The sequence below is a fragment of the Apodemus sylvaticus genome, chromosome 5 (genome assembly GCF_947179515.1).
Source record: "Apodemus sylvaticus chromosome 5, mApoSyl1.1, whole genome shotgun sequence".
Classification (NCBI taxonomy): domain Eukaryota; kingdom Metazoa; phylum Chordata; class Mammalia; order Rodentia; family Muridae; genus Apodemus; species Apodemus sylvaticus.
Genome location: NC_067476.1, coordinates 114026061 through 114051424, shown reverse-complemented (window position 1 = coordinate 114051424; position 25364 = coordinate 114026061). Strand labels below are relative to the sequence as shown.

Here is a 25364-nt window from a genome sequence, read left to right as displayed (position 1 = left end):
GCAGAAAACAGGACCTCTGCTGACAGGGACAGTAGAGCAGGATGCAGTGGAGGCCATGGCTTATCAGAGTACCTAGCAACAAAGACAGAATCCGTAAAGACTGGCATGCTGGATGGAAATATAGTTCAGTTGGTAAGATTTCTGCCACCCAGGCAAGAGGAACTGAGTTCCATTTCTACACTCATAAAAAGCTGGGTGTGCCCAGGTGGTGTGGCAGAGGCAGGCAGATCTCTGAGTGCAAGGCCACCCTGGTCTACATAATTTATAAGTTCCAGGACAGCCAGGGCTAACCAAGAAACTGTCTCAAAAAAACCAAACAAACAAACAAAAAACTAGGTGTGGCAGCATATACCAGTAATCCCCTAGTGCAGGGGGAAATCCCTGGGGCTCCCTGGCTAGACGTCCTAGCCTAATCAAGGAGCCTGTGTGCACAGCTCCTTAAGATCAATACCAAGTTGACCTCTGGACTTCATGTAAATAAGCACACACTCAGGGCATGTATACACATACATACATATATATATACATACACCACACACACACACAAAACCTACCTTCAAAAAGACCATCTAAAGCTATCAAGCAGTATCAAAGAAACCACATTTTACTACTTAATAACCTGAAAAGAAACTGAAGATGACATCTTGGGTTCAGTTAAACAAACAAACAAACAAAAAAAACAGAAATAACCTACCTTTTGTTAAAGACTACAAAGTATCCAAGAAAAGTAGGATTTAAAGTCAAGCCCTGTGACGCATACCTGTAATCCAATCCCTATACTCAGGAGAGAGGAAGCTTGGGAGTTCAAGGTCAGACTCAACTACATGAGATTTCAAGCTCAAAAGAAATGAAAGGCAAGATTTCTTACTATCTAACTGGTTATGGTTACAGCTCTTTGGAAGAGCAAAGCTTAGTATGATCAAATTTAAAACCTTTCATCAACTTAATTCCTTTCAAATAATAGGGAAATGTTAATTATTCATATTATGTGGGAAATACAGCAATCCTACCAGAGCAGGAAAAATGTCAGGACATATTTAGATGAATCAGAAACTACAACTGGATCTATTTTATAACCATGTTTATATGTATATATACATGCATAGCTACTTAAGATACAGAAAGTTCTTATAGTAACTCTGAAGAATGGTTAATTATTTTGAAAGTTAAGTAGAACATGCTACAATGTTACAAAAGTGGTGGTACCTCACAGCCACCGAAGAACCCAATTCTGTTAAAAACCTCGCTCCTCTTTATGCAACACCATTCAATTATGTTTATACTCAGTTCTTCCAGTCTATTGTGAGCAACAAAAGTTAGTAACTTCAGGTGAATTCTTAATTAATTTCCAATCAGAAATATTAAGTTCTCTTCCAACCAAACCCCCTCTTTAGATGATGACACCTGTGGCTCTACCTGACCATTTTCCTTCAGTCAAAGTAATCCAAGGCAATGGATCAGCATTTTCACTTCCACATTAAATACCACTTCACACTGGTAGACTAATATTAGAACCCAAGCAGTTTTGACACTGAAAGTCAAACCAATTTGTCTTTCCCAGAATTTGTTATTCTGAAACACGTAGCTGTTTGGCTAATTTGTGGTTTCTTTTTTCTCCCACCCTTCTCCAGCCTCCTTTTCCACACTTTCAATGAACCCCCTAACACCAGACAAAAGAGAAAAAAGGATAGAGGGGAAGACAATGCTATTGTTAAACTACTTCCTGCTGATTAGGGGCTTCCAGTTCCTTGGAGGAAGTTTAGTCTTCACTGTCAGAATATCTAATTTCTTCGAGGAGGACTATTCAACACACTGCAACTAACAATGCCACCTCTCAATGCCACAGCATTTATATACCTTCTCAAATGTCACACAATCAGAGAAACTATCTGCAGCTGGCAAAATCACAGTTAGCTGCTGTGGATAATCTGAGCAGCCCCATAGCCCACACCTGGGATTAAAACAAAAACATATCTGTGTTTTTTAAAGAAACTAAAATCTTCACTACAGAAACATCCTACTGAGCTACCACTATTCCTAATAAGTATTGGCAGATCTGTCACACCTAAGGATTCATCTGAAAATATTCTACTAATTCAGATTACTCAGAATGTAAATTCAGTACCAAAAAGCAAATTCAGGGCCAGGAAAACCTGCGGCAGTCATGATTGCACACACCTTTAACTCTAGTACTCAGGAGAGAAATGCAGGTGGATCTCTGTGTGAGTTTGGAGAGCTAGTTCCAGGCCAGCTAGAGCTACACAGTGAAACTCTGTCTCATAGTGAACTGTCTCAAAAAAAGAAAGAAATTTCTGACTCACATTATAAAAGAAACCCAATTTTAAAAAAATATTATAGATTATTAACTATTTTCACTACTAATATATTTGTTACATTTCATTTCACATGCTTTGTCTGTATATATTGTGTGTGACTTACGTGCACATGTGGAGCTTGAAAGTCAACATCAAAGTTTTCTCAATAGCTCTCCACCTCATCTTTTGAGTCAAGGTCTCTTACTGAACCTAGCACTTGCTGACTGCCTAGAATGGCTGGCCGGCTGGCCATCTCTGCTCTCTGCACCAAGGCCACAGGCACACTCTCAGCTTTCTAATGTGGGTGCTAAGGATTCAACTCAGCCTTCATGCTCGAGTGGCAGGCACTTTCCCCACGGGTCACTTTCCCCACACCCTTCCTTCCATGTAGTTTTCCTCACACTTTAAGAACATGAACAGAAGGAACCCACCTGCCTAAGAACACACTCTTAATATACAAAGTCCAGTTTGCACGCTTTCCTTGGATTCTCACACAACTGAAGCTTGTTAATGGTCTGAATGATTTTTGAATATGCTGCAATGGCGCCTCTACAGTGTTTTGGAACCAGAAGTTTTTGCCTCCTACCTATCAGTTATGATTACTGGGAGACTGTCTCAAAGGAGAACTTACTCTTCCATGCCTCACCTGAATTCCAAAACCAGTAATCAAGAAAAACTCAAGAAAGAGTATAAAACCGTATGAGCTAATTCATGTCTCTTCTATGCTAGGATTACAACAGCCATTCCCAGGGTGAAGTGGGAGGGTGGTGGGGAGGTGGAACATCAGAAAAGAACAAGGCCTATGACGTTACACACAGGGGAAAGGAATGAGACATAACGACAGTGTTGGGAATTCTGCATACTAACCGGTTAGTTGTTCTTAAATTGTTCTTTAGTCCTCTCAACAGCCATTGCTAACTTTTATGTGTAACTTAACATCCTCTTAGACTGTCAGGTAAACCTTTTGAATGTGTTAACAGACCACTAACTTAAACTTATGAATGTCATTAGATGGGCTGGAGAGATGGCTCAGTGGCTAAGAGCACTGACTCTTCTCCCTGAAGTCCTGAATTCAATTCCCAGCAACCACATGATGGCTCTCACAACCATCTATAATGGGAATCTGATGCTCTCTTCTGGTATGTCTGAAGACAGCTACAGCGTACTCATACACATAAAATAAATAAATAATCCATTAAAAAGGAATGTCATTAGACAACATCTGAAACCTCCAGTGCCTGGCGACCTAGCATCTCCCCCAGTGCATTTGCAAGGCACTGCCTTATGGCTTCCCTTTGTTCTTTAACCTCATCCACAAAGAGATGTCACTAATGTCATTCAAAGCAGCCCAAATTTGTGTTGCCAAGCCTGACTGCTCATATTGATTCAGAATAAATTTAATTCCTGTAAAGTCAAAGCTGTGCTTTGTGTTGACAAAGTCAGAGGGAGAACCTCCTTCAGTCAAATCTTCTTGTGAGAAGTGGGTACTGAGGACACTGTTCTACATGCATTGCACCCTGAAAGCTAGGCCAGGAGCCTGGCAAATTCACTTGTTAGTTCTTGCGCCTTTACCACATCAATCCTCAAAAGACCAAGTCTCAAGACTTTGTAGTTCACAGGAGAAAAGTAAAGCCTAATGCCCAGTGTTATACTGGCCTTAGGAGCTTGGATATGGTTGAGAAATTTGGTTGGCAAGAACAGCACAAGTTGGGACTACATTTGCCTAGTTTAAGTAAAACAGAACCGCTGCTATCCGCTTTAATGCCTGAAAAGAACCACTTTAAAATTTTTATTCTATTTTTAATTATGTTAAATTTTAATTTTAAAATTTAATTTTTATACTATTTTATGTGTATGTGGTTTTGCCTGCATGTATGTATTTACCATGTGTATTTAACTGGATCCCCTGGACCTGTACTTACATATGGTTGTTAAGTCACCATGTGGGTGGGTTCTAGGAATCAAACCTGGGTACTCTACAGAAGCCCAAGCTCTTCACCACCTAGCCATCACTCCTGCCCTACTGCTTCTCAAACAAACAAACCTTTACCCAGACATGCTGGAAAATAACTGAGGTGACAGAAGAGAAACTATGTGGTACACAGATTTGAAACAGTTTTGCACCTAGATAGTGTGTGGCACATGTGGAAATCAGAGGACAACCTGAGGTGTCATCTACTTTCTCCCAATTCTTCACTAGCCTGGAATTCCTCATGTAAGCTGGAGAAACTTCCCACTGAGTCCCGGTGATCCACTTGTCTCTGCCTCCCTCTGTGCTGAGATGCCACCACCCTGCTGTTTGTTTCTGAGATGGTCTATGTATCCCTGACAAATCTGCAAGTGAGATGTGCCAGCCTCTAACTCCTGAGTCCTGCTGAGATGAAAGATGTGTACCACTACAGCCAACTTAATTTATTATTTGTCTCTATGTGTGTGTACTGCCCAAGACGACCACAAGTAGGCATCATATATCGTAGCACTGAAGCACAGGCAGTTATGAGCTGTTCTGACACAGGTACTGGGAACTGAACTCAGGACCTTACTGAGCTTCCTCTCTGGCCCATACCATCCATTTTATGTACGTTCTAAGGAATGAACTCAGGTCCCCCAAACACTTACCAACTGAACCATCTCCCCAGACCAGGACTAAAATTTTAAAATTTTGTTTTTAACTCCTTAATGAGATGGGATGATGTTACCCCTTGTTGGCTCTTGTCCCCTACTCGTATACACCTTTGTGCTTATCCCATACTCAAAAGTTTTCATACTAAAGAAATGTTAAAATGCTATGTTGATATATACCAATATACCAGGTAAGAAGTACAGTACCCAACAATCACTACACGATCAACTCCTGACTCCACTAATTTAAATATGTTCATTTCCCTAAGAATATTCAAGCTCCATTAGAAATGGAAAAGATTCTACCACTTGTAATCAGCATAATTTTAAACAATCAAATTTCCATAAATTGTATATAAGCTAAAAAAATGCATACTGTGAGAAAATCCTGCTCAAATTTGTATGATCCACCTCCAGTGGCACAAAAGACAGTGTGGAGACTTGAGAAGTTTTTATCTCTGCCCATTTGAATAAAAGCAGGCATGTCATGAGTGGGAAAGCGTATAAAGTGCAGATTGCCTTTGCGTCCACACAGAGTCAGGTCCTTCAGCTCAAGGTGCACGTCCCGAATTCCTGTGGATCCATAAGCCACATTGGAGGTCAGGTACTTCCGAATGCTTTTCAGACTCTCCACTTCCTCCTTTTCTTCTTCAGCAGTGATGTCTTTAGGTTCAAAATAAACCAGCTTGACCAAGGTTCCTCCAATATCCAAGCCAAACCATGGGAAAACTAAATGGGAAAGGAAAAAATGTTAAAATACCTTTTTCTAAAACTAAAGTTTATATTGACTAGCAACTTATTCCATATACTGTAGTTTCTAAGGGATAAAATTTTAACTAAAATGTTTTGAGGAAAAAAATGTAAATCAAAAGTACCAGCCGGGCGTGGTGGCGCACGCCTGTAATCCCAGCACTTGGGAGACAGAGGCAGGTGGATTTCTGAGTTCGAGGCCAGCCTAGTCTACAGAGTGAGTTCCAGGACAGCCAGGACTACACAGAGAAACCCTGTCTCGAAAAACCAACAAAAAAAAAACAAAAAAAAAAACAAAGTATTAGCCAAAGTAACTCTTCTGTACATGCCCAAACTATATTATAAATACTTAAAAGCTAACAAATTAAGTTTCAACCCTGAAAAGCAAAAACTGTAAATGAAAATCTTCACCCCACCTCCAGCTCAGAGGAGGGAATGTAAGGACTCACTTTGAAGAACAAGGAAGCTTCAGCCCTACCTACCTCCAGAGTCAATTCCTCGCAGAACCTACCATGGGCTTCGTGTACAGCTTAGTGGTAGAGTACTAGTCCACTATACATCAGGCCCTAGGCTCTGGGAAGACAAAGGAAAACACTTGCAGCTTAAAAATAAAAGGCTTCAATGGACTTCAAGTCCAAGCTACCTGCTGCCCAAAAAGAATTTCAAAAGTAAACAAATAGGGAGCTAGAGAGAGCACCTACTTGGCAGATCGAGACCGCATTTAACTACAGTTCCAAGGGATCTGATACCCTCTTCTAGGCACACACATGGTACAAACCATATGCATAAAATGAGTTAAATTAAAAAATAGCTTCAGAAACATAAATATGGACATATATATGCCTTCCCAACCCCAAATCAACAAATGACTAATAAAAGCTTAAGTTTACTGATATTCTTTCCTAAAAAAATTTGGAAAGTGCACACAGGCATACAGGTACACGTACATGTACGTACACGTACACACACACACACACACACAATCTAGTAGGTGGCTGTCCAGAACCATCAAAAGGAATGCTAATAAAACAGAAAGCCGCTGTGAGGTGGGAAAGCACACATGGTTGCTCTACCCAACAGCCATTGAGTGTGGCTGCCCAGAGCAAGCAGCCACAAGGACATGGCCAGAAAATAGATTTGGAGGAACGCAACTGGCCACTGATTTCTCTCTATCAAGAGTACTTCTCAGCCAGGTGGCGGGTGGTGGTGCTCGCCTTTAATCCCAGCACTTGGAAGGCAGAGGCAGGCAGATTTCTGAGTTCGAGGCCAGCCTGGTCTACAGAGTGAGTTCCAGGACAGCCAGGACTACACAGAGAAACCCTGTTGGGGGGGGAGGAGAGAGAGAGAGAGAGAGAGAGAGAGAGAGAGAGAGAGAGAGAGAGAGAGAGAGAGAGAGAGAGAAACTTTTCACCCTCACAGAAGCAAAGACTCTCTTCCCTGAGTACATGGATCAGAGGCAGAGTCAAGGCAGCATGCACTTGGCTGCTGCCACCCAAAAGGACAGCCTCCCCACTACTCTCCATCCCATGGCCTAGAACAGAATCTACATCCACTGACAGATCAACAGCAATTCTCACCCAAGGATGAATTACAAAAAAGGAAAACAAGTACCACAAAAAATAATAAAGTATCTGAAGAAAGGTTTCCAAGAATAATGAACTGCAAACATCTTCAGACACAATGCGATCTCATCCATGAAAAATCAAAAACTAAACTCTATTAGAATTAATGTACGATTAAAACTGTATACAGAACCAGAGACTTGTAAGTTTGTGCAAAACTGATGAACAGGGACTGGAGAGATGGTTCAGTAGAAAGGAATAGATACTGTTCTTGTAAAGGACCAGAGTTCAGTTCTTACAATCGCAGTTGTGGCTCACAACTGCCTGCCTTTAACTACAACAGCTCCAGGTGATCCGACACTCTTCTGGTCTCTCCTGGCATCTACACTCACAATGTACATACTGACACACAAATATCTATGACACATAATTTTAAAAGAAAATAAATTTAAAACAAAACCAAAACTGACCCTGCAATGGTAGCCCATGCCTTCTTTTTTTGGCTGATTTGTTTTGTTTTATTTTTGTTTTGTGAGACAGGGTTTCTCTATATAGCCCTTGCTGTCCTTGAACTTGCTGGCTTTGAACTCAGAAATCCACCTGCCTCTGCCTCCCAAGCGCTGGGATTAAAGGCGTGCACCACCACGGCCCGGTAGGCCCATGCCTTCTTTAATTCTATCACTCAGGAGGAAAAGGCAGATGGGTCTCTGAATTTGAGGCCAGTCTAGTTTGATCTACAGATTGAGTTCTAGGGCAACCAGGGCTACACAGAGAAACCCTGTCTTAAGGGAAAACAAAACTGATGGCTAAGTTTGTTCCTATTTATGGAGGTATGGGGGGGGGGTTTCAAAACTTGTCATCACAAAAAAATAAAAGTATTTTTAAAAAATTTTTATAAAAGCACAAAATTGTCTATGAAACTAAAAAACAATCTGAGTGAAAGAAGCCTTGCAGAAAGGCTACATACTCTAGGAAGCCAAACTAATCATGTCTGCCACTAAGAGTGAAAGCCAACTCTGTGATCACACTGATAGTAGAAGGACTTCACAAGAACAGATCAGTGTGATCCAAATCTAAACTTTAAGGGGCAGCGGGGATGTGTCTTACAGCTATATACTCTAAGACCAACATACATTTAACTGAAAACTGGGAGTGCAGACACACAAAATAGAAATCAAAACTGAGAAATCCCTCCTAGAATGTCTCCCAAGTATGAAAAAAAAAAAGGGTAGAAATTGAGGTAAAACCAAAAGCCCAATGCCTTATCTTCCACAAGCTCTAGAATTTCCTGGTACAGAGTAGAAACACTTAGGAAAACTTAAAAAATCTTACAGAAGCCAGATATGGTGTGATGCACACTTAGTCCCAGCACAGGCAGATCTCTGAGTTCCAAGCCATCCAGTGCTCCAGTGAGACCTTGTCTCAAAAAAATGAAACAGAAAAGAAACCATACGAAAATTTCAGAAAACCCTAAGAACCACCTACTTCTTAAGAATAGAAATAAATTACACAAAGGTAAACAGTACTCTTCATTAGCAACAATTGTGTTAGAAGGCAAAGACTCATAAACGTCAAAGAAATAAGGGGAAACATTTAAAAAGTGTTATCTAGTCAAGCAGCTTTCAAGAAGAAATCTAAGAGAGACTTCACATACAAGGACTGCCACTCAGAGAGAGTCTCTGAATCATGAGAGGCATAGCAGCAGAATTTTACAAGGGCTCTAAGAAAATATTTATCCATAAGCTATAAGTAGAGAAATAAATGCATGCTGACTTTAAGACCTAAAATACTTCCACCATTTCAACAAAGGACAGCAAGGAGGAAAGGAGTAGGAAGTGAATGCAGCAGCACGTCTGTCTTGTAGGGAAGGAAAGAAGACAAGACAGCAGCTGGAGACAAGAACAGAAAAGGGTCACTTTAAAACAAAACATGCAGTGGTAGTGCATGACAAAACATGCAGTGGTAGTACATGGCTGCAATCCTAGCACTCAGGAAGCAATAGCAGATCACTACAAGTTCTAGACCAGCATGGTTATATATGGAGCTCCAGGCCAGCTAGGACTTCATAATAGACCTCATGTTGGCTGATCGATAGATGGATGCATGCAGCCCCAGAAGAGAAAAGGAACATAAGATTTCAAATAACTAGATACAGGGAATAGCTGTTTGGGGTTGGGGTGGAGCCAACCCAGGGACTCACATACCATAATGTGTATGCCCCAACACTTAAATGCATCCCCAGCCCTAAAAAATTTTGCAGTCTTTCACCACAGAAAAACTATGCTTGAATAGATATGCTAACGTTAATGATTTAAACATATAATAGATATAAGTCAAAACACCACACAGTTCCCCATGAACAGGTGTATTTTTTTTTAAAGATTTATTAATTTAATGTATGTGAGTGCACTATTGCTCTCTTCAGACATACCAGAAGAGGGCACCAAATCTCATTATAGATGGTAGTGAGCCACCATGTGGTTGCTGGGAAATGAACACAGGACCTCTGGAAGAGCAATCAGTGCTCTTAACCACTGAACCATCTCTCCAGCCCACCATGTAATATCTCAATAAAAATCTTAGCGTTTAACTAAGTCTATTTTTCCATCTGGAAAATGAAAGGGAGATGGCGCAGTGAATAATGACTACTATGTTCTGCAAGCATGAGTCCCTAAAATCCATAAAAATCAACAAGGCTCAGCACAGCTGTGCATGCATGTAACCTTGACATTAGAGAATGGAGACCAGTGGACACCAAGAATTCATTGGCTAGCCATCCTTCCTGACAGGGTATATGGTGAGCTTTCCATTAGTTAGAGACCCTAACTCACAGCACAGCAATAGAAGAAGAAGATACCTTTTATCATGCTTTATACTATGTGTATACTTAGATGTGCACACACTAGAATACTCACTTGCATGCAACACAAATACACACACACCCCTACCTCACTGGATGAGACCTAGATAAAATACCCGGAGGAGGGGGAGAGGGTACAGTGTTTAACAAACAATCACTGTAGCTATGCCACTATTATTAACATCTTGCTGCCATCATTTTTTTTTAATCTATTTAAAGTAATGATAAATCTGCCAAGTATTTTCCAGGCAAGAACTCTACCAACTGAGTTATACCTTCACCCCCATATTCCCCCCTTTTTTAAAAAGACAGAATCTCATATTCTCATATATCCCAAACTAGTCTTGAATTTACTGTGTAGTCAAAAATGACTTCAACTTCCTATCCTCCTACATCATCCTCCTTGGTGGTGGGATTATAGCAGGTGACACCACATTTGGTTTACACAACACTGGAATTCAAACCTAGGGATTCCAGCATGCTACAGCCCCAGTCTTCATAATTTATTTTCTTTTTTAAATGTTATTTATTCTCTTGTACCACAGCATGTGTGTGACACATACCCCCTCCTCAATCACAGAACAACTTTCCAGGAGTAGGTTCTCTCCTTCCACTGTAAGACAGAAATTTATTTATTCCACAAATAAGCAGGAACTCGGTTTCTCCTTCTGGCTGATTCTCCTGTCTCTGCCTCCCATCTCATTGTAAAAAGGCTTGGAGTAGAGACGGGTTATGGAGATCAAACTAAGGTGGTCAGGTTTGTATGGTATTGTATTGCACTGTCCTCTGAATCAAAGAGTCATCACTTGTTCCACTTGCAAAAAATAATCCACAACTGGGCTCACTGACTGCTAATATTCCCTCACAGAAAGAGGGTTGGGAGGGTCACTGGACCCTCACCTGAGTACCCACAGCCACTCCTCCCAGTCATCTGTATGCAATGCTGCTGTAACTGATGATTGCTTCTAGGGGAGGGGCCTTAAGGAAGCCATCATTCATGCTAAGCCCAGACTTTGCAATGTGGCTGCTTTAGGCTGTAAGTAACCCTAATCAACTCACTGGTTCAGTGTGAACTTCTGTGGGACTGAACTTTACAGTTTGTCACCAGAACCTTGGAAGAAGAGGAGGATAGAGGTTGCCTTCTCTACTGAAGGCAAAATTCCTACATGTTAAGTGCTTTTACCCACTAAACCATCTTCCTGGCAATTCCCAAAATTTTAACATCCGTCTTTATTTGGTATTTTCATCCTATGATATATAACAACCACCTGATTTAAAAGCTTTAAAGAATGTCTAGGCCAGTAAAATGGTAGGTAAAAGCACTTGCCACTAAGCCTGAAAACTGAGTTCAATTCCTGAGACCCACAAAGTAGGAGAGAATCAACTCCTAAAAATGTGTCATCTGACTTCCATACAAGCACCACAACACATGCGTGCCCAAACACATACAACATTAATGCTTTTTTTCAGAATTTAGTATAGCTTTTTTTTCAGATTTGATTATAGTAGACAAGTGTTTTGCTTGAATATATGTATGTGTACCTCATGTATGCCTGGTGTCCTAAGAGGTCGAAAGACAGGTCCTCTTGGACTAGAGTTACAGACAGTTGTGAACCACCATGTGGGTGCTGGGAACTCAGACCCTCTAACAAAAGCAACAAACTCTCTTGACTGTTCAACAAATTCTCCAGCTCAAATTAACATCATTTTAAAATACTTTACATTCCTTTTTTTTAAAAAAGATTTATTTTATGTACATGGGTACCCCATTGCTCTCTTCAGACACACCAGAAGAGGGTATCAGATCCCATTACAGATGATTGTGAGCCACCATGTGGTTGCTGGGGGGAATTGAACTCAGGAACTCTGGAAGAGCAGTCGGCGCCCTTAAACGCTGAGCCATCTCTCCAACCCAATACTTTACATTTCTTACCCACGCCCCTCCTCTCTCTTCTAATACAGAAATCTAGGATGGTATCACTCTGGAAACCACACCGCTCAAGTAACGTGTAGTAGAACATTACTATAAGCCAGGATCACAAGTTACAAAACAAATTAGCTCCTACTAGTTTCAACTGCCTGAACATGGTGGCAACATGCCTCTGATCAGGAGGCAGGCAGACAGATCTCCGTGACTTCAAAGCAAGCCAATCTACATAATGAGTTCCAGTTCAGCCACAGCTATGTACAGAAACTCTGTCTCAAAAAAAAAGTAAGAAAAGGAAAGGAAAGAAGAGAAGTATAAAGACAATAAAAGAAGTGTTTCTAACCAATAAAGATGAAGAATTATTAGTTATCAGTGGATTCTCTCAGAGCTATGACTAAAGTACACTCTTGAAAGGGTTCAACAGTCAACAACTAGATCCAGCAGGGAATCCTTGGGTAGTACAGATCAAATGGCGTTTTAAAAAAAAAAAAAGCCACTATCTTGTTTGAAACCTGGAGTGGTGGCTTTGTTTGTAATCTTAGCATTCAGAAAGTTGAAGTGGGAGAATCATGAGTTCAAGACCAGCCTGAGCGACACTTGAGACCATCTCTCCAATAAAAACCAAAACTGTTTCTTCAGCACATTCATTATCTAGAATACAGTTCTTTCATGATTTGTCATACAATCAGAGAAAGCAAAGAAAAGGAATATGGCCAATATCAGACATATTAGAAAAAAATAAATCAGAAGTTGGCAGGACAGATAAGTGGGTACAAATGCCTGCTTCCAAACATGACCACCTGAGATCAAGTCCCACAAGTAGAAGAGAACTAATTCCCACAGGTTGTCCTCTGAACTCTCCATATGTACCCTCACATACACATAAGTACATACACAACAAAATAAGTGTATATACAAATAAGTAACTAAATGTCTGTGGTTTGTTTAAACTTGGCAGGAAGGGAGGGAGGGAGGCAGGCAGGCAGGCAGGCAGGGATGTAGTTCAATGTGTAGAATGCTTGCCTAGGTTCAAGCCCCAGCACCAAACAAAGCAGACACTGTGACAAAAAAGATCTATAATCCCAGCCTTCAAGAGGTGAAGAGGATCAGAAGTTCAAGGACATCCTTAACCATAAAATCTGAAGATCACCTTAGGAAATACAAAACACAATCTCAAAAAATAAATTCACAAACTCAAGCTTTGTTTACTTAGTATTTTCAAAACAGTTCTGAGACCACAGTAATATAACACTTCCAAAATTTTCAGAATTATCTGAAAATTATTGGATCTGAATGACTTATTTGTAAGGCAGCTTTTTTTGTATTGATTTGCTTTTTGTTGTTTCTTTTTTGTTTTCTGAAACTGTTTTTCTATGTAGCCCTGGCTAAGGCAGCTGTCTTCAACACCTCTCAAGATTTATATTCCTTCTCCTCTTTTCTTAGTCTGCTTGTTCCTCCCTCCCACCTCTTCCCCTCTCTTTCTCTGTTAGGGATTTTTTTGGAGACAAGGTTTCTCTGTTTAACAACCCTGGCTGTTGCCCGGACACCTGTAATCCCAGTACTCTGGGAGGCAGAGGCAAGAGGATTTCTGAGTTTGAGGCCAGCCTGGTCTACAGAGTGAGCTCCAGGACAGCCAGGGCTATACAGAGAAAATCTGTCTCAAAAAAACAAAAACAAAAACAGAAAAACAACCCTGGCTGTTGTGGAACTCCCTTTGTAGACTGGGCTGGCCTTTGAACACAGATAACTACCTGCCTTTGACTCCTGAGTGCTAGGATTAAAGGCCTGCAACTGGCCAGATTCTTTTTGGTTTTTGAGACAGTGTTTCTCTGTGTAGCCCTGGCTGTCCTGAAACTCCCTCCATAGACCAAGCTGGTCATGAACTTGGGAATCTGCCTGCCAGTACTTCTGGCTTGCTGGGATTAAAGGCATGGGCCACCACCTCACCTCTCCAATTCTTCCCCACTCCCCTTTGGTTTTTCAAGACAGGGTTTCTCAATATAGCCCTTGCTGTCCTGGAACTCACTCTGTAGACAAGGCTGGCCTTGAAATCAGAAATCCAATCGCCTGCCTCTGCCTCCCAAGCACTGGGATTAAAGGAGTGTGCCACCACTGCCCGGCACACCTCTCCAGTTCTTAATCCAACTACTAAATTGGGCCCAGCAATTTGTGGTCTAACTCTCCATGCATGTGAAAATGTGCAAGTGCAACCTAATGTTCATTTGTGTGCATGGGTGTAGCTTCTCAGGTGCCCCCCACTTTTTGAGCTAGTGTGCTTCACTGGCTTGGAACGTTGCCAAGTAGGCTAGACTTACTAGCCAGTGACTATCTAGGGATCTGTCTGCTCTCCCATGTAGCCATCACAGGCACAAGCCACTGTACCCCTAACTTTTTTTACCTGGGTTCTGAAGCAACTAATTTACTCACCAAGCCATCTCCCCAGCCCTGTAGGTCATTTTTACAGTCAGTACTTGATAGTCACAACTTTTCCCAAGACAACCTTGAATACACACATACAAAAAAATCATGTTTGTTTAGTCTAAAGCAATGGAGGAGGGGGAAAAAGTAAGAACAAGTCAATAAAACAGTAGATTGGAGAAAAAGCACAAAGGCTAAAATTCCTCAACTGCATTTATATTCCACCAGAGTAGCTACTTGTCACTGGGCACCATTTTTCTAGTCAGTGAAACTATCACTAAATAATTACCATAGGAGCTCATCAGGCTAAACTGTGCTAGACTCACACACAAGTAATCCAAAACAACACTGCAAATTGGGTGACATAACACTGCAAATTGGGTGACATAATCATCTACAAATGGCTAATTGTCACATTGAACCTCTAAAATTGATGCTCATGTTAATGTAATACAAACCCACAAAGGAACTTCAGGGTTTTTTGTTGCTTAAAAATCAGGTGCTTTATGTGCAGGCCTACAACCTCAGCACTTGGGAGGTAGACAAGAGGATAAGGGGTTCAAGGCCATCCTGGTGTATGAGATTGTCTCAAAACAAAAACAAAACTCAGGTTCTTAGATCGAAAATATTATATACAGCTCAGAGACAGAACATTTACTGCATGTACAAAGCCCTGTGTTCCAACCCACGACTGAAGTAAGCGTGAAAGAGGAGCTGGGTAGTATATACCCAGCACTAAGGGGGCTGAAGGAGGACTGCCCTGGGAATGAGGCTAACTTGGGCAATTCATCAGTGTCAGTTTGACTGCCCTCAAACCTGACAATCTGAGCTCCGTCTCCAGGACTGGGGAAAGTTGTCCTCTGACCTACACCAATACGCAGCCACACAAGATAAATAAGTAAATGTAATAAAAAAAAAATTTAATCAAGTAAATGACTCTACAACAGAGTAGTTTGAAAATCTGTTTTCCTTTTTTCTTTTAAGACAGAGTCTTAAAACTCCATATCCCTCTGCCTCCACCTCCCAAGTGGCTGGCTGGTATTATCAAATCTCTTGCAAGTCGAGAAAAGAATATATACACATATAATGATGGTGGCACATGCCTTTAATCCCAGCACTTGAGAAGCAGAGGCAGGAGGATTTCTGAGTTCGAGGCCAGCCTGGTCTACAGAGTGAGTTCCTGGACAGCCAGGGCTATACAAAGAAACCCTATCTCGAAAAAACAACAATAATAATAATACATATATTCCCAAACTTTCCATGGCAAAACAAGAGCTACATCCATCGCTTAAATCATCGATAAAGCAACTGTTGGGGGTGGGCACAGACTATCCAACAGACCTCACACATCAGGCAACTTTCCATTAACTCTCATAGTCAGCACTCAGCATTTACCTTCCTCATATAGTAATCTGATATCCAAGTCTTAACCACATGTAAAACACAGCTATGCTGTAAAGTATACAGTAGCAGGACAATTGACACTTTCAACAGTAGTAATGGCTGCTAGACAACAGCCCTAAAGGCCTTAAAGGGGAGAAAATACACAAGGCAAGAAACACAAATTGGTAATAAAATGAGAAACCGAATCTCTGAAAAGAGTAACTCCCTAGGCTTAAGAATAACTGAGGATCAGGTCGATTCCCCTCCAAAGAAAAGGCCTTACTACACAGAATGCTACGGCTGAAACCAGAATTCCCGTGAACTAACGGAAGGGAAATGGGGGAAAAAAATAATAATAAAGACCTCTGGGTGCGCGATGACCTGAATTCTTTCGGGAAGAAAAGCGAGCAAAGCTTAGAAGTGCTCCGAGCCCAGAGTCGAATTTTAGGCCTGCTGCGCTTCGGGGGCATTTTCTAGTAATCTCCAAATCGCCATATAAAAGATCTAAAGTGTGAGCGCGATCGGGGACTCAAAGGGTCTTGGGAAAGGAGGAACTCTCTCAAAAAAGGGGGAGTCTCAGGAAAAGAACGCCCCAGGGGACTGGGAGGAAGTGGCCGGGAGCCCACGCATGGGGCACCGCCGGCGCGCGAACAACAACGACGGCCGTGCCGGGGCACTTACGCGGCCGCCTCTTCCGGAGGCCCTCGGCGCGCGGGCGGGCGGCCGAGGTGGAGCCACCGAGGGAGCCGGGCCGCTCCCGTCTCACGCTCTCCGCCGCCCCGGACCCCGTCGGCGCCGCGCTACTCGCCCGGCGCCTAGGCGGTTCCCGTCTCCGCGCTTCGGAGTCCGCAGACTCCCCGGCCGCGGCTGAGGTGGCGGCAGCCCTGCCCTGGCGCTCCATAGGCGCGCCAAACCGGCCCGCTCCCATCCGCAACAGCCGCCGCTGTCGCCCGAGCCAGCCCCCCAGCGCCGCCTCGCCGCCTCCGCGCAGCCCGCTGGAGCGCAGGCGCACGCCGGCTGCCGCCTCTTCCGTTGCGCCAACGTGCAGCGAGCCAATCCGAGCAGGCAAGGGGCGGGCGCCAGGGCTCTTGTCCAATAGGCTCCCAGACTCGACCGTGCCCCTATCCAATGACAGGCACTCAGGACGGGTGAACAGAGCAGGCGGGATCAGCGCTGGCAGGGAGCGATGGCGGAGGGACCCAAAGGATTTGGGTGAGGGGCGCCCTCTCTTGCGCATCCACGAGAACGGTGGCCGAGCTGCTCCCCTTCTCCCTAGAACTCTAGGAAGTCTAGAGTCTAATATCTCCAAGCTGTTCATGAATCGCTACTTCCTCCCGCCCAGTAGAGCCCCCGAAACTACCAGAAGTGTTAGCAGAAGGAAGGACTCTGAGCTGCGACTAACCTTATTAACCTTTGTCCCTATATCTGGTTCTATAGCTGCTGTAGGGGCCGCACTACATTCCGCACAGTATAGGCACCGTCTCTTCCTTTGTGCTAAGATTTCATTCCCAGCAACAGAATGAAAAGACTGAGGCTGGTCTCCATGGCAACTGGCGGGAGGAGGTGGATTCTAAATCCTTCACCTACCCCTACCCCCTGTCTGAAGAAGGCAGTATGAAGGCCTGGAAGTTGGGGCTTTTTGTTTTTAATGTGTTTGAGCATTTTTCATGCATGTATGTCTGTGACACAGATGCGTGCCTGATGCTCGCTGAGGGCTGAAGAAACCGAGGGATTCCCCCATCTGGATCCCAGGAACCTAACCCAGTCTTCTGCAAGAACAGCAAATGTTCTTCATCACTGAACCATAGCTCCAGACCCCTGGGTTGGCTTTTTATAGAAGATGGATTTTTGTCCTTCCCAACATCCTCAGGTTGCCCTGACCCTGGATATCCCAGCCAGCTGTACCCCTGAAACCGTCCCTCAATTTTAAGTGACTGAGGCTTTCTCACAATTTCCCAAGTACCTTTCTTGGGAGGAGATAATGTCCCTAAATGGCAGACTGGAGCCAAGCATGGTGGTCCGTGCCTGTACTTGTAGCACTTAGGAGGCTCACAAGTTTATGCTACCTTGGGCTATGTAGGAAGACCCTATCCCAAGAAGAAAATGGACAGTACAGATTGCGTTTTCAATAGATTTCTGAAAACCCGGCCCCAGCTTTTTCAAACCATGCCCGGATTTGTTTCTTAAATATAATCCTCACCCTTCATATTCTTTATATTGTGAACTTGCTGGCACTATATGGTATCAAATTTAATCACAAGTGGGACATTTATAATCTTAAATCAGAAATGCAAATTGTTGCCACATACCTCCAATCAACCCCAAAACTATGCAGATAAAGAGACAGGCAGATCTCTGTGAGTTTGAAGCCAGCCTGGGCCACATAGTGAGAACCTGTTTCAAAAAAGAAAAATGCAAAAGAGATAACATAAGAGTCTATATTAAGTTCAGAGGCTGGGGACTAACTCAGTGGTACTTGCCTAATATTTCCAAGGCCCTGAATTCTATCCTTAGCACTGCAATTACTAAATTGAACTATAGGGCTGGGCTTAGTGGTGCATACCTGGAATCCTCGCACTTGGGAGGTGGAGGCAGGAGGATCAGGAGACCAAGTCAGGCTGTCTCCCTTATGTAGTCTGAGGCCAGCAGGGGCTACTACATAAGACCCAGTTTCAAAGCCTATTTTTTTCAATATTAATGTAAAATATAAGAAGTGAAGATGTTACTTTGGAGAAAAGGAAGGAGGGGAAAGAGATCTAGGAGATGGGGAACTTTATTATGGGGTCTGGGCCTGGGCCTGTGCCCACATGGCGATCAGAAGATGTTTTATGTGGAGTTCTCTCCATCTCTTATGTCCCAGGAAAAACCTCAGGTTGTCAGGTTTTCAAGTACTTTGCCCAATGGGCTGTCTCAGAGCCCCAGAAACTGGTAGTGTTTTTTTGGTTTTTTGGATTTGGTGTTTTTGAGACAGGGTTTCTCTGTATAGCCCTCCCTGTCCTGGAACTCACTCTGTAGACCAGGCTGGCCTCGAACTCAGAAATCCATCTGCCTCTGCCTCCCAGAGTGCTGGGATTACAGGCGTGCGCCACCACGGCCCGGCTAGGTAGTGTTTCTTGATCTGAATGGTTACATGTATTCTCTCTGTAATATGTCATTAAGGTGTTCATTTATGATTTGAGCAATAGGCTGTGTTAACATTTTAAAAAGAGGGGGCTGGAGAGATGGCTCAGCGGTTAAGAGCACTGACTGCTTTTCTGAAGGTCCTGAGTTCAAATCCCAGCAACCACATGGTGGCTCACAACCATCTGTAATGAGATCTGCTGCCCTCTTCTGGGTGTCCAAAGACAGCTTTAGTGTACTGTCAGTGTTCAGAATAAATAAATCTTTAAAAAAATAATTTTTTTTAAAGAAGTTAAATATTAGCATCATAATAGCAAACTTATAAAGATTGCTATTTACCTTTAAAAAGTGAGATTAAAAAATTCGAGATGAAAATAGCAAGTGAGAAGTGCCCCTTCTCTGGGGCTAAGATAGGGTTTTCAGAGAAAGCATTATTGTAGGTTTTACCACTTTTGGTCTCCCTCAGTTTTCTGGTGGACAAGTCAGAACAAGCAGCACAGGGGACTTCACAAGCACTTCAGAGGAACTGACCAAATCCTAAAAGGAACAAGTTGCTAAGCTAGAATCACTTCTGTGCTGAAATACCATATTAGTTGTTTATTGCTATGTTAAAGAAAAAATTTAAACAAATTATTAGTGATTCTTCATTGCTCTGAGTAAGGAAATTAGGAGTGACTTAGCTGTCACTCCTAAAATCCTTAGCCTTAGGATTTTATTTTTATTTATTTTTGGACAGGGTTTCTCTGTGTAGTCCTGGCTGTCCTAGAACTTGCACTATAGACCAGGCTGGCCTCTAACTCACAGAGCTCCACCCTGTTCTGTTTCCTGCATGCTGGGATTAAAGACATGGGACACTACTTGGCTACCTTTAGGGTCTTTTAAAGGGTACAGTTGGGCTAGAGAGGTGGCTTAATGGTTAAGAAAGCCTGTTGATCTCCTAACTATCCATAACTCTAATTCCAGAGGATGGAACACTCTTCTGACATGCAGAATAAGGCACACCCATGGTAAACAGACAGACATGCAGGCAAAACACTCATACACATAAATACTTGAAGAAAAAAGAAGTACTGTAAAGGAAGATATAACAGGGTGGAGGATTGTGCCTGGATATGATGGGACAGGCAGGGTAGTGGCGGCAATTAGCAGGAAGCCTCAGATCAAAATGTGGGCTTCTTTAGGGGTTCTCTAAGTGTCCTCACAATATAGCAGCTGATGTTCTCCAGAGCCTGTTCTGTGAGAAAGCAGGCAGAGGTAACAGTGTCTTCTATGACACAGGCTGGGAGGCATCCTCCCCTATATATGACAGTGTCCTATTACTAATCAGGTCAACTACATTCACTATGCCCTGGGCTTCCTAGTCACTTCTCATCTCTCTTCTAAGAGAGTAAAATCTCTTGAGTTTCCAGTTTTTCTTGCATCTAAATGAGAGCATCACTGGAGAGTAAAAGATGATATTGTCTTTGTTACTGTTCGTTAGACCCAAAGTAGCATCTTTCAAAACAGCCATGCTGAGGACAGTGTCTGTCCTGGCTGGACACAAGCTATAGTCACCAGAGAGGAAGGAGCCTCCGTCGAGAAATGCCCTCATGAGATCCATCTGTAAGGCATTCTCTCAACTAGTGATCCATAGTGGAGTGCCCTGCCCATGCTGGGTGAACAGCAGTGTGGAAGGATAAGCTGAATAAACCCTTTCCTCCCCAACTTGCATTTTGGTCATGGTGTTTAGTTTCAGCAATAGAAACTAATTAAGACAAGTAGGTACCAGTGTAGTGGGCTATTACTGTGACAGACCTGACCATGTTTTTGGAATACTGGAAGGACTTTGGAACTTTGGGCTAGCGACTGAGTGTTAAGGGCTCAGTGGGATGCTCTTTAGGAGCTTGGACGAGGAGAAGATCATGAGCAATCCAGAGGATGGAGGCCCGGCTTGTGACGTTTCAAAGGGAAAGTTAAGGACTGACAGAGCTGTTTGCTACTTTGAATTGAGTATCATTCTCGTCAGCTGGGGCTAAAGAGCCAGCCATGATTAACAAGAGACCAGCACCATTGAAGTGAAACCTTTGCATTACTGGGATCATTTATGCTGGTAGGCCAGAGCTAAGAAATTAGCAGTGATTAAGAAAAGACCAGCATCACTTTTGGGAAGTGCTTCCTAATAGCACAGAGAAGAAGCTTGTTCCATAGGTGGCCAAGATTGCACCTGGTGCTGGCAGCTGGACTTGGTAACGTGTAAGAGTTGCTCAGGTGGTACTTGTTTTCAAGGCACAAAAGAAGAGCTGCTGAGGCTTGGCACTGTGAGAGGCCAGGGAAGACCATTGGTGAAGGTGCAGCCTCAGTGGCAGCTGCAGACCCAGAATGGAATGGGTCATGCAGTGACGCTGAGGCTTGGCACCATGAAGAGAGTCCAGGAGAGGCTGCTGGAGAAAGGAGAAAGTATAGCTCAGTTGCTACAGAAGACTCCAGCATTTTGGATGGCAGTACCACAGGATGACCACCAAGAACAGCACCAGCAGTAGACTGGAGCCAGCAGAGCCTAGCAGACAAGCTGTGTGTACTGCAAACGCCTGAGCTGAAGAAATGATCCAAGCCTTTTGGAGGAACCCAGTAGATAGTGAATGAATGCCAGACATTGGATGGCTAGAGTTTGATTTTGGATTTATTTGTGACAGTACCCTGATTTTTCCCTCTTGAAGTAAGAACATATTTCGTTTTTAATTTTTTTAAATTTATTTATTTTACTGGAGCCCATGACTAAGAGACTTTGAACTTTAAAAGACTTTAGATTTTAGAAGAAATTGGCTACTTTAAAGGGACTGAAATGTTAATGTGTTTGAATCTGTAAAGAATGTGAGACTTTTAAAGTTATATATGTTTATGTTAGTCCTGGTCTACCTAACAAGTATAGGCAAACACACTTTAGAAGCGACAATGGCAGAAATGCTGCCACGAATGGCCACAGACTAAGAATCCTAAATGCATCATTGTAACAACCATTGCCACAGACCACCCTAGCCAGGTATGGGGGTTCCTGGGATGAGGGTTCTCCAGGTCCAGGTGCGTAAGGATTCAGCGGTGACAAACATCAACAAACACAGAGGCAGTTTGAATCTGAGTGTATTTTGCAGCTCTCAAGCAGGGGATTTTATATATTAAAAAAACCAAACATTACAACTCTTAAGAGACTGTATCCAGTGAAACAATCACAAATAATAACAAAAATCATTTGGCACAGTAAAGCACAGAAATCATCCAAGCATTACAACTCTGAAACTGTGTTCAGTGGATCACAAACAGAACAGGTAACGACACCATTAAAAATATAACAATTCTAAAAGAATATATTCAATAGGGCGGTCACTTAAGGCTAGTGGCATATTCCCAGGAACAGGTTAATAAATCTTTATGGTCAGTGCTCTTAATGGCTGAACTAACTTTCCAACCCCTATGATTAATTATTGCTTAACATCTAATGCCTGATTTTTTATAAATCTTCAAAGCATAATTTAAACTATTTTATTTTTAATTAAGGCTTTCTTTACCGTATATCAAAACCCACATCCGATGACACATGTGTAGCCATATGAAATTTTATTTGGGAAAGTTCTTATCATAATAATTTTGTAAATAATTTGAAAAGTAGCCAGGTGGTGGTGGTGCATGCCTGTAATCCCAGCACTCTGGGAGGCAGAAGCAGGCAGATTTCTGAGTTCGAGGCCAGCCTGGTCTACAGAGTGAGTTCCAGGACAGGGAGGGCTATACAGAGAAACCCTGTCTCAAAAAAACCAAATCAAAAAAAATAAATAAATAAATAAGAAAGAAAAAAGAAAAAAGAAAAAGAAAGAAAAGCAAAGCATTGATTTCCCTGGAGATAAGGTCATGTTAGTGACCCGTCTCAAGGGGTGGTTTCGTACCCATTATTCTTGCTTAAGATCATTGTCTGGGCTACCAGGAACCTGTAGGTAAGAAAAGGAATGAAAGAAAACAAAACAGAAAAATTGCCATGAGAACTACAGCTCAATATGTTTTCTCCGGCCAAGAGTTCCACAACCAGTTCCAGGAAACCTCCTCCTTTTGAAGTCTAATGCCTCAGTCTGTGGAACTTGTCACACAGATTCTACTGGGGTCAGTGTGGCAAACCATGAAAGAAAAAGATGAGGCCACTGAGATGTCTGAGTTGGAGAATGTGTGGTTTGAATGAGAAGGCTCTGATGTTTGGGGAGGCCTAGGAGGGATGGCCTTGTTGGAGGAGGTGTGTCACTGAGGGTGGGCTTTGAGGTTTCAGAAGATCCCCAACGTGTGCTCTGTTTCCTGCTTGCAGTGTTTAAGCTGTGACTCTCAGCTGTTCACGATGCCAAGTCCATCCTCATGCACTCCAACCCTTTGAAACCATGGGTCCGATTAAATGCACTCCCATTGATAGGAGTTCAACTTCATTGCCTGACTTAATTGGTTCACAAGCACAAAAGGAAAGAGGGAGGTTCAGGAAATGCAGGCCCTTATTGGGCTTTTGGGTGATAATCTCAGGTCATGAGGAAATTAAGTCTGACTAGACCATAGCTCTAAGCCATTAAGAATTGCTTAGCCCCAGACTAACTAACTGTTCTGCTCCACCTACAAAAAGAACGTGCCAGGTAAACAACCCACTCTGCTCCTAGTCCCACAAAAATAGCTGTAGCTTCTGTGTGTGTGTGTGTCCCAGCCCCTCTCATGCACTCAATTTTCATCCCAGAGGAGTGGGGGTTAACTGGGGCCCCACGCTGTTAAAATAAAGCAAACTCAGCCTGTTGAGATCAAATCTGTCTGCTTCTCTGCCTCACATTTTTTATACTAATTACTCTTTTTTAAAGAGACTCCAGAAGAGGGTGTCAGATTTTGTTACAGATGGTTGTGAGCTACCATGTGGTTGCTGGGATTTGAACTCAGGACCTTTGGAAGAACAGCAGTCAGTGCTCTTCACCGCTGAGCCATCTCTCCAGCCCTTTTTTTTTTTTTTTTTTTTTTTAGCAGAGACAAGGTTTTGTTATATAGCCTTGGCTGTCCTAGAACTCACTGGGTAAACTAGACTGACCTCAAACTCAGATATCTGCCTGCCTCTGCTTCCCAAATGCTGAGATCCCACTACTAACTACTTTTGATTGAAAGAAAAACCTTTTCACACTGGGGATCAAACACAGAGCTAGATAAGCATTGTGGCATTGTGTGAAACTTCCTGGAAAACACATGTCTACTCACCCCAGACAGGAAAATCATGACAGGACAAAGTCCAACTGGGTGAACCACTGAGTTTGTAATGAAATTACTTACAGGAATATGGATAGAATTGCAGATTAGAGATGACTAAAATGAAGCACCATCATTTGAAAGCCTACCTCAACACTAATGACTGATGACTTGCAAAAGCTACATCCCTGGAGGACACACTTGGCAGAAACTCAGCAGATGCAAGAATCTCTTGGCTGCTCAGATGGCTGCTGTTTATTGCTTCCATAAACGTGGCACAGGGTCCTAGGAAACCTTGTAAACTTCAGCTTTCTCAGACAAATAAAGATTATTTACTTCCTGAGTTTCATGAAATTTTCCCTCCTCCTTGGGGGAAAAACTGAGCTCAGAGTAGACTGCCACAGGACTCTCAGTTGCATCAGCAGTCTGTCTGGGCTTTCTGTTTTACTGTGGTCTGGTCTGTGTGTTGGGGATGGGGCTGTTATTCACTATAATTAAAAACAGACAACCTCAGGCTTGCCTGAGTTGTGGCTCATGCATGTAAGGCAACACTGTCTAGGGCAGGGCAGGAACACTGACTGCTGCGGGTGCTTGCTTCAAGGTTATCCTGGGAAACCAAATGAGTTGCAGGCTAACCTGTTGAAAAAAAGAAAGGGATTGGGAGGATGGAGAGGCATTTCAGAGGCAGTTTAAAGAGATGAGATGGAAGACAAATAAATAGCAGTGTCTGACCTTCAGCTGACAGTCAAGTGTGCTTATTGAAATGCACAGCCAGGGGGCAGACTACTGAAGGAGGTGGAACAGTCTGTCAGAGGGAAAAGAGGACTTTGACTTTAAGGGGTGTGTGTGGGGGGTGGGGGATGACTATAGCCGTTAGCCTTCTAGAGTTGCTTACCCAAGGCAAAACAGGCTGGCTCAGCAGATAACCCAGCAAAGTCCAAGATCCAGCAAGATTATCTGTAATCTCACAAATGCTGTTTTAAAGGGAAAACACTTCACCATTCCAAACCCTAAAGGGGTGAGAGTGTAGATTCTTTCTTAGCTGTTTCCTGCTGAGGAGAGCTGTTGTTAGAGTTAGCTTAAGGTTACTGAAGAGGAGGCCCTCTGGGGTTTTGCAAAGTGTTATAGCACTGTACGCATCTGACTTGGTTAGAGTAGGACTGAAAGCTTGTCCAGGAAGCTGG

General features: G+C 42.9%; 1 protein-coding gene across 7 annotated transcripts in view; it reads right to left on the bottom strand.

The window, feature by feature from the left end:
• Window positions 1-16842, bottom strand: part of Pank2 (pantothenate kinase 2) — a 36103-nt gene extending 19261 nt beyond the window's left edge. For 3 of the 7 annotated variants that reach the window (XM_052183671.1, XM_052183673.1, XM_052183677.1), the window contains exons 1-2: window positions 16519-16837; window positions 5314-5666 (exon numbers count right to left, since the gene is read on the bottom strand). In XM_052183671.1, the coding sequence (XP_052039631.1) occupies window positions 5314-5666; window positions 16519-16765 (600 nt within the window). In that variant the 5' untranslated portion in view covers window positions 16766-16837. Of the gene's footprint in view, window positions 1-5313; window positions 5667-8581; window positions 8676-16518 lie in introns of those variants that run through there. The other 4 variants (XM_052183672.1, XM_052183674.1, XM_052183676.1 and 1 more) reach the window with 4 other exon arrangements.
• Between the last annotated feature and the right edge of the window lie 8522 nt (window positions 16843-25364).